At 39.9% G+C, this 13,386-nt stretch overlaps 1 protein-coding gene across 7 annotated transcripts in view; it reads left to right on the forward strand.

Moving 5' to 3' along the window:
- The window catches only part of KALRN (kalirin RhoGEF kinase), a 706,454-nt gene that overhangs the window by 474,717 nt on the left and 218,351 nt on the right, over nucleotides 1–13,386 (forward strand). For all 7 annotated transcript variants that reach the window (XM_037033686.1, XM_037033687.1, XM_037033688.1 and 4 more), the window contains exons 26-27: nucleotides 6,331–6,400; nucleotides 8,762–8,851. In XM_037033686.1, the coding sequence (XP_036889581.1) occupies nucleotides 6,331–6,400; nucleotides 8,762–8,851 (160 nt within the window). The remainder of the gene's footprint in view (nucleotides 1–6,330; nucleotides 6,401–8,761; nucleotides 8,852–13,386) is intronic.

The following is a 13,386-nucleotide window of genomic DNA, read 5'->3' on the forward strand; positions in this document are numbered from 1 at the left end:
AAATTGGGCCCTTCTGGTGCTGATTCCTGGGTGGGTGGGTTTGTGTACATTCTAGGATTCTGTGTGTCTCTCCAACAAACTCTCTTGTGAGGCTTGGTGTTTCTCCCACCACCACAACCCCTGCTGGTTTTTACAGTCAGAGGTTTTGAAGCTTTATTTCCCCACACTGCAACCCTGGATTGTGTAGTGTCTTGCTCTCCAGTTATTCCTCCCAGTTTATCTGCAAGGGAATGTGGGACTGCCTGGTCTGCCAGCCAACACCTCACCCTACCATTCCTCCAGCCACTGCCATGCCACACATCCTCTCCCCACTCCTACCTGTCTCAATGAATATTTCTTTAACTCCTTAGTTGCTGGATTTCCATACAGTTTAGTTTTCTGGCAGTTCTGGTTATTTTTCATTTTTAAATTTGTTGTTGTTCTTCTTTTGATTGTGCAGGGAGGCAAAGTGTATCTATCTACACCCCCATCTTGGCTGGAAGTCACATTATAATAATTTAATAGAGTAGTGACTTTGCTTAGATCTTGACATTTCCTTAAAATTTTTATTCATTTCCGAAAGAACCACAGACATTCGCACAAGCACTTCAACTACTTGTTTTTCTCATTCTCTCATGATTTATTACATATAATAATTGAAATGGTGAGGACCAAGATACTGCTATAAAACAACTGAGGTGGAATATTCCATCATTTATAAGAGAGTTCTGGCCTCTTGTGCTTTAATTTAAGCTTATCATGTCTAGTTGATATAGGTGAAATGATATTGATCAGACTTACATGATGTATCATCTACCTATCATCAGAAATTTCAAATTAAAAAGCAAACTAGAGTTTAATACTGCCACTTGCTTTCAACAATTACCCTGAGATTATAGTAAATATCTTACTCAACGTTGTGAATTTGTATGTCCAACACAAGATAGCTTTTCTAAATCTTAACTTTTTTATTTAAAAATTAAATCATAGTCCTTGCCAGTTTGGTTCAATTGTTTGGAGCATCATCCTGTAAACTGAAAGGTTGCCGTTTCAATCCCTGGTCAGTTCAATACCTAGGTTGCAGGTTCGATCCCTGGTCGGGTCATGTGCATGAGGGAGGCTACCAATTGACGTTTCTCTGTCACATCAGTGTTCCTCTCACATGCATTCTCTTCCCCTCCCTTTAAAAGCAATGAAAGAAAATGTCCTCAGGTAAGGATAAAAAGAAACTCAATCATATAGCATCAATGTAGGATCTGCCAACTGGAAGACCACTGGATCTAGGGCCATCACCTACAACTGCTGATCTGTGGACTGGATGCATCAGAATTACCCAGGGAGCTTTTCTAAGCAGTACAGATACTCAGATCCTATCCCTGGGTGGCAGTGCATAGTCAGGTGTGGAGATCAGTAACTAGAGTTTTCCAAGAGTGTTCTGTGAGTATAAGTCTGATACTCCCTCCAAAAACGTGCCACTCTCAAATTAGTTTGGGAAGCACTGCACACTACATCACTTCAGAGATTTATAGTGTACCTGATCATATTAGGTTGCCCAAGTCCATATGGATCTTTCTGTAAAGTTAAAGCCACATTTTTCATTTTCCCCAATAACTTTATCAATTTGGATATTTTGGGTATGTTGGCTAACCCCTGCATGGTATGATGTTGATTGCTCTCAACTAATGTCTTAATTTGATCACTATCAGCTTCAACTAGTCCACCCAACTGTGGAGCATTGTCCAGTGAGAAATGTCCAGCACAAAACTTCACAAACTACTTTGATACAGTCAGTAACAGCACCTTCTCCATGCACTGCATACATCTTTTTTTTACCTTTCTTGAAATAGTAAAGCAAAATATGAATATGCCAAAAATGTTGTGTATTTTTCATCTCCAATATTAAAATGGATACACAAAAATTCACCAATTTTGATGTTTTTTTAAAAATGCACATTGATAGGACAGCTGCCACGGTACAATCTAACAAAACTGTTTTAAATAAAGTTAATGACAACTAAGTGCTACTAGAGCCATCTCACAGAAAAAACCCTTCGAGGTTTTTGGCCAACCCAATAGTATAGGATTTTGGAAGTCCTACAGTAAAGAAGCTAGCTTACCCTAGGATTTCCCAAATTTAAATATGTTACTTTGGAATCTAATTTTTGCCCTAATACTGGATCAAGATTTTCCTAGGATATGGTTGCGGGAGTGTCCAACCTTTGGCATCTCTGGGCCACACTGGAAGCAGGAGAGTTGTCTTAGACCACGCATTAAATACACAAGCACTAATGAAAACTGATGAGCAAAAAAAGGTGCCTTAAGTAAATTTACAGTTTTGTGTTAGGCCGCATTCATAGCCATCCTGGGTCACATGTGGCCTGTGGGCTGCTTGTTTTTAACAGGGGCTTAGTAGGGGGAGCTCTTGAACTTTGTCTCTGTGAATGGGGGAGAGTGTGAGATACATGTTTATCAGAGTGTGGTTTCATTAAGACTGAGAAGCACCGATCCTGAAGAACTGATGTTTATTTAGTGCCTAATGTATACCAGGCACTGAGGTGGGTTCTTTGACTATGTGGATTTATTAAATTCTCACAACAACTCCACAAGGGAATTACTTAAAGACAAGAAAATGAAACTTTGGAAGACCCCCCTCACAACTGTGACTAACTGTGAAGTCTGGTTCTTTAACTCATGCTTGCTTGAGGAAAAAGGAAAGTGAGACTTGGAGTCAGTAGAAGGGTAGACTGGTGGCAGTTGCTGTTAAAACCCACATTTTCCAGAAAGGCATTAATTGTAGAAGTAATATTCTCTGCATTTAATTCATTTCATAGTGCTTTCATTTTTGAGGATCTCCAAACTGAGCATTCTCCCATAGGTTTTTGAAAGTTGCTACCACAAAAAGCCAGGGTATTGCTCTATTTAAATTTCCAGGATTTTAGATAAACTTGCTAGGACTATTTTCAGCATCTAAGTCAATGATCAAGTCTGTGGTTACAGTTACCACTGTTCATTTAAAATTAACCTTGAGTGACCAGCAAACTGACCATGGGTCATAAGTTAAGGAAAGAGGAAAACTTTTTCAAGTTTATTATGGGTATCCATGCAACTTCTAAAACAAAAGTATATAGAAATGATGTATTACATAGAATTGTGTACTCGAAACTTATATAATTGTATTAACTAATGTCACTCAAATAAGTTTTTTAAAAATAGAAAAATAACAACAACAAAACAAGAGCCAAAAAAAGACACTCAATTCATAGACTACACCTTAAATTAGTAACTACAGTTGCTTCTGAGGAGGGGCCAGGAGACAAATGGTTTGCTCTTTTATCATGTATATCTGTGCTTACAAAAAAAGTTAACTATTGTAAAAAATAAAAGTACCACAAAAACATAATTTTATATTCTGTGTGGAATGCCATGCTTCAGATTGTTTTACCATTTAGTTGCTCACTCTTGGAGGAGAATGGCTTACATGCCATGAAAATCAGAGTTTAGGGGGCTGGAGTGAGATCCTGAGAGTGGGGAGGTGGAAGTCTCTCAAAAGCATTTATCCTAAGGCCCAGGACCTCCAGATTCACCCCTTTCTCCACTTTTTCTCTTCTTCCAAACTCTCCCATCCTCTCATGTTCTCCTTTATCTAAAGCAGTTCATTTTCTGTCACTAGTCCTTGTCCTAAAATAGTTCCTCAGATTTTCTGTCCCCACTTGCCAAGTCATTACAACCCCTCACCCCCAAGCCCTGTTCCTCCCATCATGGCTCAGAGCTGGGTTTCCATTCATTGTCTTCCCTGAGATTACTGTTGAAGGGCCAGTGTGAGAAATGACCGTGTAAAGAAGTTCTCAACACCTCTGGCCAACTGTGACGCTCTTATACATTATGTTATGTAGTGTTCCTCATGGAAAAGAGTCACATAATAAAAGTCCTTCAGAATTCAGTTTCAGGTATAAAAATACTTATCAAAATAGATTAATATTACACTAATATGCTAACATTGTTATGGGAATTTTCCAGAATTAACATATCATCTATATGGTAATGGGGCAGATTTCTTCTCTTTGCAACAAAAAAGGATTTTTCCCTTTTAGTGTTGAAAAAGGTTTAATCCTCAATTATATTTTTCTTCTTTATATTTTGGAAGTTGTATTAAATATATGGGTGTCCCCTACAGTTTTTCTTAAAGAGATAGTAAATATGATTTTTAAAAATTCTCCAGGACTGTTGATTTTTGAACTCTGCATATTTGCATTTCAAAAGCTCAGATTGCATTGTAGCCTATTCCATGATTCAGATCAAGATACTCTAGGGGAAAGGTGATTACCATCAAATGGGTGCTTCTAGGAGCCCCCAAAATTTTTATGTGAGTTTTGTCATTACTAAATGCCCATTTGTTGTAGAAAATTTAAATTGCGGATACATAAAAATATCATCTATGATTCCACCAATTATTATTAGCATTTTGGCTTTCCAAGTATGACTTGCCAAATATTTTAAAATCACATATACATATTTTTTAAACCAAAACAAACATTTTTCTGTGTCATCGGAAAGAAAAGAGTGACACACACACACAGAACCCGTAACCAATTGTACTTGTGAGAGACTGCCAGAATGCTGGGGAAGTAGGAGCCAGGCAGAATAAATCAAATCAATAAAATTTTCCAGTGGTAGAGGTTAACTTGTAAAATAATTCAGAACTGCTTTATATCATTTTATTTAATTTATAAAATCAAAATTAAATATAAAGTATATATTGAGAAGTCATGCCCACCACTATCTCACCCTGTTCCTTCCCCTGATTTCCTATGTTAAAAGTTTTTTCTTTAAGCCACTTTATTGAAGTGTGATTGATACTTAGAAAGCTGTACACATTTAACGTATACAACTTGATGAGTTGGGGGTAAGTGTGCACCCGTGAAACCAGCACTACCATCAAGGTAATGGACACACCTATCACCTCCCAAAGCTTTTTCCAATTATTGTTATTATTATTATTAGGTGAGAACATTTAACACAATATGTATATCTTAGCAAATTTTTAGCATACAATATAGTATTGTTGACTATAGGTATAATGCTATATACTAGATATCCAGAACTTTCCTTGAATAACTGAAATTATGCCCTTTAACCATTAGTTTCTTGGGTTGGAAAAAAGAATATATATTTCCTTCTTAGACAGAAGGCAGCATGTTATATACATTCTTCCAGCTCTTTCTATTTTCACTCAATATCCTGCCCTGAGGATCTTCCATATGAAAATGTAGAAAGCTTTGTCTTTTTTTTTTTACAGCTATGTAATATTCAGTTCTGTGGATACACCATAGTTTACTCAGTCACCTACAAACCACCTTTCGCCATCATAAACACTGCCACAGTGAACACGCATGTGTGTACACCACCTCATACGTGTGTAAATGCAACTTTAATTTTCCAGAATCGAAACTGCAGAGACAAAAATCTTGACTGAAACTGTCAAATTGTCCTTTGTAAAGATTACACCATCATTCATTTCCATCAGCATGTAACACTTGTAAAGATTACACCATCATTCATTTCCATCAGCATGTAACACTGCAGCCTCATAATTATTTATTTGAAAAATTGTGTGTGATTTTTTAAAAGCTCACTCCACTCCAATGATGCCAGCTTATTAGAGCCCATATTTTCTGAGCTCAAACAAACTGTTTAATGTGCTAATTCAAAGTCAGTGTAATCAACTCTCGATTACTCACTAACACAGAAAGAAGCCATGCACAGATATCCACAATAGCAGATAACTCCACAGTAATTCAATTCAACTTTGAAATGCATTGTAACTTTTTCTCCATTAAATTATTTTTTTTCTAGAGATGTCTACATTGGGAAACATTGATGCATAATTTTTAGCACAAACTGTCTATGGTGGAAGAAGGCCAAGAATTAGAAAAAAGTTGTGTAGGATTAAATATTTTTCCACTTTTTCCCTGGGATTATGGATGATATTAACTTGTTCTTTTTGATATTTATATCTATATTTTTAATGTTACAATGTGTTCAGTTCACTTGTATTAAAAATTGGTTTGTTAAAAGGCCCCAAACAAGGGTAATAATTCATTATTTTCAGCCTGAGAAGTATAAACCCCTAAGGGAAACTATGTTAAGTAGCACTAGTTAATCAATTAATAAACATTTTAGTGACATTAGTCCCCACATATTTAAAACTGCTCTTTGCCACATTGTCACTGAGTGGAGAGGCCGTGTGTAAGTAATGGAGCGTCTATGGGTCTGTGCCGGCCTCAGCACAGGCCTCTGAGGGGAGAGGGAGCCACACAGAGGTGTCTGATTCAGCCTTTCTCTCCCTTGCAGCATCTTCCTCAAAGAGCTGGAGAAGTACGAGCAGCTGCCTGAGGACGTGGGACACTGCTTTGTTACCTGGGTAACCGACCCGAAATCCTGTTTCTTCCATAGTCCCAGTGCTTCCCAGGAGAGCGTGTGAGATGGCATCACTTTTTGGTGCCTGACCTGAGAACTGGTGTCACTGACATTCTAACATAGGACCAGGGACTGTAGAAAAGGGCCAGGGGTAGACCTGAGAGAGGCAGTCCCTCCCTGAGGAGCGGTGCCCTCCTTGGGGAAAGTCCCAGACTTGTGTCCAAGTACCACGTTAAGTTTTCTGAGCACTTTCCAAAATCAAAGTGTCCGCAGATGAAACAAGACCACCACCCTTGATAGAGAAATACTCTAGCTCCATCCACTGTTTTTGTTGTTTTTGATTAGGTTTTTTTATTTGTTTTTTAACTGGATGAGGATTAAGGAATTAGAACTTTGAGAATACATCAAACCACCAACTTGTTGATTACATGTTCTTCCTTAATAGAGAACAAACTCTTTGGGTGTCCATCCTAATTCTAACCTATAAGACACTGTCCAGTCATTTTAGGTGCTATTGTCATGGGCTAAGTAAATAGGCTAAATGTACCAGATTCTAATTATGCAAGTGAAAATATTAGTCTCCATTAGCATCTCCACATCACATTATTCTGAGCCAAGGTTTGTGATGTGAGTGCAAAGGTCTCCAGAGAAGGTCAGGTAAAATGCTAGGTGCAACTCAACATGGAAATTCTTCCCCCGGGACAGGAGATCTAGTATTTAATCATTACTTTCTAATTATAACTTCTGCTCAAAATGGGTAAATTACTTTCAAAACATCTTCACAATTCAGGAGTTAGTGCTCTCAATGGCCTTATGGAATAGACAGGGCTGCGGTCACGTTTTGTGTTCATAGATGGACACATTTCAGCCGAGCTGGGGGACTGGCTAGTCTACGACATGCGTCCCAGTCAGCTCCACAGTTCAAGACCTGAGTCGCTCCCTTTTCATGAAACATTCACACTTGCTTCCTGGCATTCTCTCAGGTCTTCAGGAAGCCTCAGACTGCTATCTTATCTTGTGCTGATACATTTTCTATCTCTAAATACATGAGGATGTGCACACTTCACATCAATGGTGATAAACAACGTATGATTCCTTACATGTCTCCAGTGTAGAGGAAAAAAGAGAAACCATTAAGTGAAGGGATTTTTTAAATCTTGTTTCATACAATTTGTGGATTTGCCTTGCAATCGACCGTAAGTATGATTTAGCAACATCTCTTAGGAATGCTGAATGCCTCCTAGGTAATATATAAATCTAGAAATTGGTTTCAGAAAAATCTTGATGATTGCATAAAATATGCACATTTTGCCAAAAATTATCCCAAGATGATTTTAAGCCTTATAACCTTACCCTATGAGTGTAGTACAGGAATAAATGGTAAAAAGACTATGACCAAGAAGCCTGAAGTCGGCTTCCCTGGACTCTACCACTGTTTAACAGTGTTCGCATCTGTGCAATGGGGATGATGATAATGGAGCTCGGTACACAGGGTTCTTGTGAGGATCCGATGGATTAATATACATAAAGCACTTAGAAAAGTACTGGCACAAGTGAAACCTGCCACATAAACAGCGCACATCTAGGCTGCTCTCTCAGATGAGGACACCCCAAATGCTTTATAGACACCAAGGTGGGCAGTGGTTTACAAATGGGAAAAGTACTTAGTGGACAGAATGTACATACCTTTCCCCGTGGAAAGGGTGTGTGGCACCAACGAGAGAGTCCTGAAGAAATGAGAAATGAATTTTCACCAAGCCATAAGGTTCTTGACTTAAAGTAACAATTTGGTTAGTACTCATTGTTCAGGCCCTGCCCCAAAGGGTCCAGTGCTTTCCTGTCCCCACATCATTGCTTCTGAGAAGTTGGGGATGATGTCATAGTCCCTTGACATGTCCTACAAGCTGCCCCCAGTGAAGACACTTGGAGTATGAGCAGACCTAGCTCTGAGATTGTACTTCATTTTCATTCCTTGGCTTTTGCTTTCAGAGCAAATGCTGTCACTTTTCAAGATGGGATGCACAATAGTAGATAATCCAAACAAGGGGATAACATCTAAATAAATTCTGTCCAACTTCAGAATACGTTATGATATGTGAGTTGGTTTGGCTAATTCTTTCCAGCAAAGACTAGTTTCAAAATGAGCTTCCTTTCAGGAAGCTTTCTGATGCTGTTAGGAGAAAAACATCCCAAAGTCTGGCTGGGAGCACACACCAGATAAGCCCAGAACACTTGCCATGGGCAGTCATGTGGCATACTGTGTCTGAGCATCTAACTGCACAGCCCTTGCTGGACCCTATAGGCACGGTCATCAGAAGGGAGCCACTAATGGATGCTTATCTGTTATTGTCTTTGTTCTTTTTAGGCAGATAAATTCCAGATGTATGTCACCTACTGTAAAAACAAACCTGATTCCAACCAGCTGATTCTGGAGCATGCAGGCACCTTCTTTGATGTAAGCTGTGATTTTCCATTCTTGAGCCATTGAAGTACGTGGAAATGCTTCACTACTTCGGGATAATGGGTTACTATCTTTTGTTCCTTTCTTATCTTTACTGGCCATTCCAAACCTCTATCTCATGGAGGAAGCATGGAGAAAAACCAAAGTAGTGTTTGTCTTCTGTTTTACTCCATCCCATCTCAAGTGCTGTGATTTTGGACAAAGCATGTTTGTCTCCATGCCTCCACCCCAGCTAGTCATGAGTCTGGTGTGTATAGGAGCCCACTCTGATGCAGGTGTTCACTAAGATGTTGCTGTTCTACTTCATATTCAGCCCCCTCAAATTTAGGGGTTCTCAAAGTGTGGTCCACAGACCAGCCCCATCGTCCTCACCTGAGAACCTGTTAGACAGGCACATTTTGAATGCTACTGAATCAGAATCTCCAGACCAGAGCCTGACACTGTGGGTTTTAAGGAGCCCTCCAGGGGACTCTGCCACCTACTCAAGTTTGAGAACCACTACTCTAATGCAATCGTTTCAGCCTTGGCCACCCCTGGAATCTCCTGGGGGGCTTTGAAAACTGCTGATTCTGGGTCCCGCCCCTCAGATTCTGTTTTGATTGGCTTGGGTTTGGGCTGGGCCTTGAGAGTTTTTAAAGTTTCTGGGTTGAGCGCTGGTGCAGTAGTGGAAGCCAGGGGGAGAGTCAGAGCTAATGGGCCTCATTGGATCTTTTGGTTTTGAATGAGGATCCAGTCCTGTTGGTGAATGATGGTATACGTCTGTAAGTTCCGGTCCCCAGAGAGTGACCTAAAGTGAATAGAATCAAGCGGGTCACTGCAGGATCCAAGGGAAGAACAAGAGGGAGAGAAGAAACGAGGGGTCAGGAAGGAAGTTCGGTGAGAGAGCCTGTAACAGTGATGCCCATTCTGATAGACATATCCAAAGTGACAAAAGCTTGGAGTTCAGCATGTCCATCAGTCTGTCTCTCTGCCTACCTGCTTCCATTCCTTCCATGAATATTTTGAATGTCTTCTGGACACAAGATAGTGTGCCAGGCTCTCTGAGGAATACAGACATTTAAGCACAGTTCCCACAGTCCAGTTTACAAAACAAACATTCTAAGCCTCTTTCTAGCCTGACGCTGCCGTAACAGAAATAATTCCCCAAGGATCCTATTGCTCAGTGAAGCAATCATGCTTGGATGGGAGAAAACCAGGCAAGAAAAAGCATATGATTTGTAAATGGACCATTAATATGGAAATGGTTATAAGACCCCAAACTGGAATTTCTGAGGTGAGATTTGATAAAACAGAAAACCCAAGTAAAGGGCTACCTTAACTTGTTATCAGAGTTGATGGAATGTTTTGTCCATTATCTTTGCTCAATAATGTATTTCCCTTAAGATGTTTCTGGATGACTATTCATCAACAGTATCCAGAGGGTCTTTTTGAAATTTTAAGTGCACTTTGTTCTGTCTTCGACTTTGTATTTTTCTGAACATGCGTGCCCTGTGCTCCGAGCAAGCCTTAGACCAGCGGTCCCCAACCTTTTTGGCACCAGAGACTGGCTTATGGAAGATAGTTTTTCCATGGACCGGGGGTGGGGAGTGGGGATGGTTTGTGGATGATTCAAGCACATTATATTCAAGTTCGCCCTCTGCCGTCTGGCCCCTCAGTTCCTATCAGGCACTGACCAGTACCTGTCTATGGCCTGGGGGTTGGGGACCCCTGCCTTAGACCATCCTGCTGACTAATCTGTGCTCACCCTGCTCCCTCTGCCTAAAATGGATTGCAACCCCCTCTATCACGCATGCACACACTCAAACACGCACAAAGTCACTCTTCGGAACTCTTCCTTAACTTTAAAGGTCCAGTGTTGCTTTCTGGGTGGATCCTTCCCTTTCTCTATGCATACATTCTTACTCTTAGCATTACTCTCAGCATTGGTAATGACTTGCCTTTTGGCGGCTTAACAGTGTACCTTTCTGTTACTCACACCTCCCCCCTTGAGGTTAGCTAATGGTTTGCCTGGTTCATTATGTACACATCACAGTATCTGGTGTTAAACTGCATTTTCCTTTGGTTCCACATTGCTCGCATTCCTGTTTCTAGCCAATTTCTGGACTTTGAGAAGTCAGATAGACTCCGAATTTTGCACCCTATCCTCCATCTCCAAAGTAGTGCCTAACTAGCCTCTGCATTAGTCAGGAAAGCCAACAGAAGGGGTTCCCAGAGCTTATCCTGGAAGTGGGGAGGGGGTAGTTAACTCTCCTGACTCTTCCCAAAGCTTTCCAGAAAGCATAATTTTTACCAGTTTTTTTCACCCATCGGAAGGGTTTTCCTAAATTCTGCACTTAGGAACTCTCTGCTTTAGGCCCTCATTCTATAAAAGAGATAAGCCCTTAATAAAGGCAGCCCCTTGTCACCCATTCTTGTAAAGAGAACACAGAAAACTGAAGGCCCGGAAAGTCTCACACATTCACGTGATCCAGACTTTTCCACTCCATATACGAAAACCGTGAGGCAGTGATGCCTGATGCCACGTTGATCACTAAGCATGGTTCGCTGACCTAGCCCCTGGAGGCAGCCCCCTTCCTCATCGCCGCACAGGCTGCCTTTCCCCCAGCTGGCATCTTGTCAGACAGGAGGACTGTCACAGGCACATTATTGCATGTGCTGTCTTGCCAAAGCCCCCAGATAAACTCACAGTGTTTACTCTGCCGAAGAGAGTCAAGCTGCCAGCTGTCTGGCCCGTCATCCTTGAACAAGTCCTGCCACAACTATACAACTCTAGGGAAGAGGCAAGTGAGTGAGGAAATTGCTACTTTCTGGGATAATTGGCAGGAAACAGTAATTTTTTGTTATTATTTCCTCTTTTTTACTCTTCTCCATAGCCACATAGAAAGTCCTAACTTATCTAACTTTAAATGTTTCTTTTTATTTCTCCTAATGCTTTGTTTTCACTAGTCTTGGCTTAGGCCCACCTGTTAAACACCTGTGTGTGTGTGTGTGTGTGTGTGTGTGTGTGTGTATTCACAGACCTGTGCAACTACCCCACAGTCAATGTTAATGTTAGAATGTTTCTATCATCTCATAAAGCAACCCTGTTCTCTTTAGCTACCACCCCCAACCTTTCCTCCCTCCAACTCCCCAGCCTTAAGCAACCAATGATCTCTCTTCTCATGTGTAAATTTGCCTGTTGTGAACATTTCATAGAAATAAAATCATGTAATGTGTGTTCTGTTATGACTGACTTGATTTTTCACATAGTGGGATGTTTTTAAGGTTCATCTATATTGTAGTATGTCCCAGTACTTCATTTCTCTTTATGGCCAAATAGTATATTATTGTACAGATATATCACATTCTGTTTTTCTATTCATCAGTCGATGGACATTTCAGTCATGTCCACCTTCTCCATGTTATTATTAATATTACTATTAATAATACTCTATAAACATTGTGCACACGTTTTTGTGTAGACATATGTTTTCATTTCTCTTGGTTATGCAGGGTGGGGCAAAAGTAGGTTTAGTTATTTGTATAGAAAATATGCAATAATTAATAAATAATAACACAAGAATAAATCATTTCAAGTACTCATAACTTTAAACCTGCTTTTGCCCCATGCTGTTTTCCTAGGAGTAGAATTGCTGGATCATATGGTCACTCTATGGCTACACTTAGCCTTTTGCAATAACCTCCTCATCAGTCTNTGTAGTATGTCCCAGTACTTCATTTCTCTTTATGGCCAAATAGTATATTATTGTACAGATATATCACATTCTGTTTTTCTATTCATCAGTCGATGGACATTTGAGTCATGTCCACCTTCTCCATGTTATTATTAATATTACTATTAATAATACTCTATAAACATTGTGCACACGTTTTTGTGTAGACATATGTTTTCATTTCTCTTGGTTATGCAGGGTGGGGCAAAAGTAGGTTTAGTTATTTGTATGGAAAATATACAATAATTAATAAATAATAACACAAGAATAAAGCATTTCAAGTACTCATAACTTTAAACCTGCTTTTGCCCCACGCTGTTTTCCTAGGAGTAGAATTGCTGGATCATATGGTCACTCTATGGCTACACTTAGCCTTTTGCAATAACCTCCTCATCAGTCTGCTTGTCCCTATGTTCCAACCCCCTATGTTGCTATTAGATTTAAATTACTCTTCCTGAAACATTGCTTTCATGTTTAATTAATGGAGTTTTCCTTCCATTAAATATCTACAATCCTTTACATTGAGAAATTCACCAACAAACCCTAATTCTTCATTCTAGCTCAACCTTAGCAATCACCTAAAAGCATCTTGGTTATTTAACTATATTTTTCACTTTTTCTAGAATCTAGGTGTGCAACCTCTGTACCTCTCAGGCGTGGTCCTCATTATCATCTAAATATATAATGATTATTTGCTGTGTATTTTGCTCTATATAGTTTCCCTCTATAGGGAGCTATTCTTCCAGCTTCCCGCTGCACCACCCCAACCAACCCTCTAAGCCCCAGCCGAAGGCTTCCTGTCTGTAAAACCACTCA

The sequence above is a fragment of the Sturnira hondurensis genome, unplaced genomic scaffold (genome assembly GCF_014824575.4).
Source record: "Sturnira hondurensis isolate 20B ecotype Veracruz unplaced genomic scaffold, ASM1482457v3 Scaffold0021765, whole genome shotgun sequence".
Taxonomy (NCBI): domain Eukaryota; kingdom Metazoa; phylum Chordata; class Mammalia; order Chiroptera; family Phyllostomidae; genus Sturnira; species Sturnira hondurensis.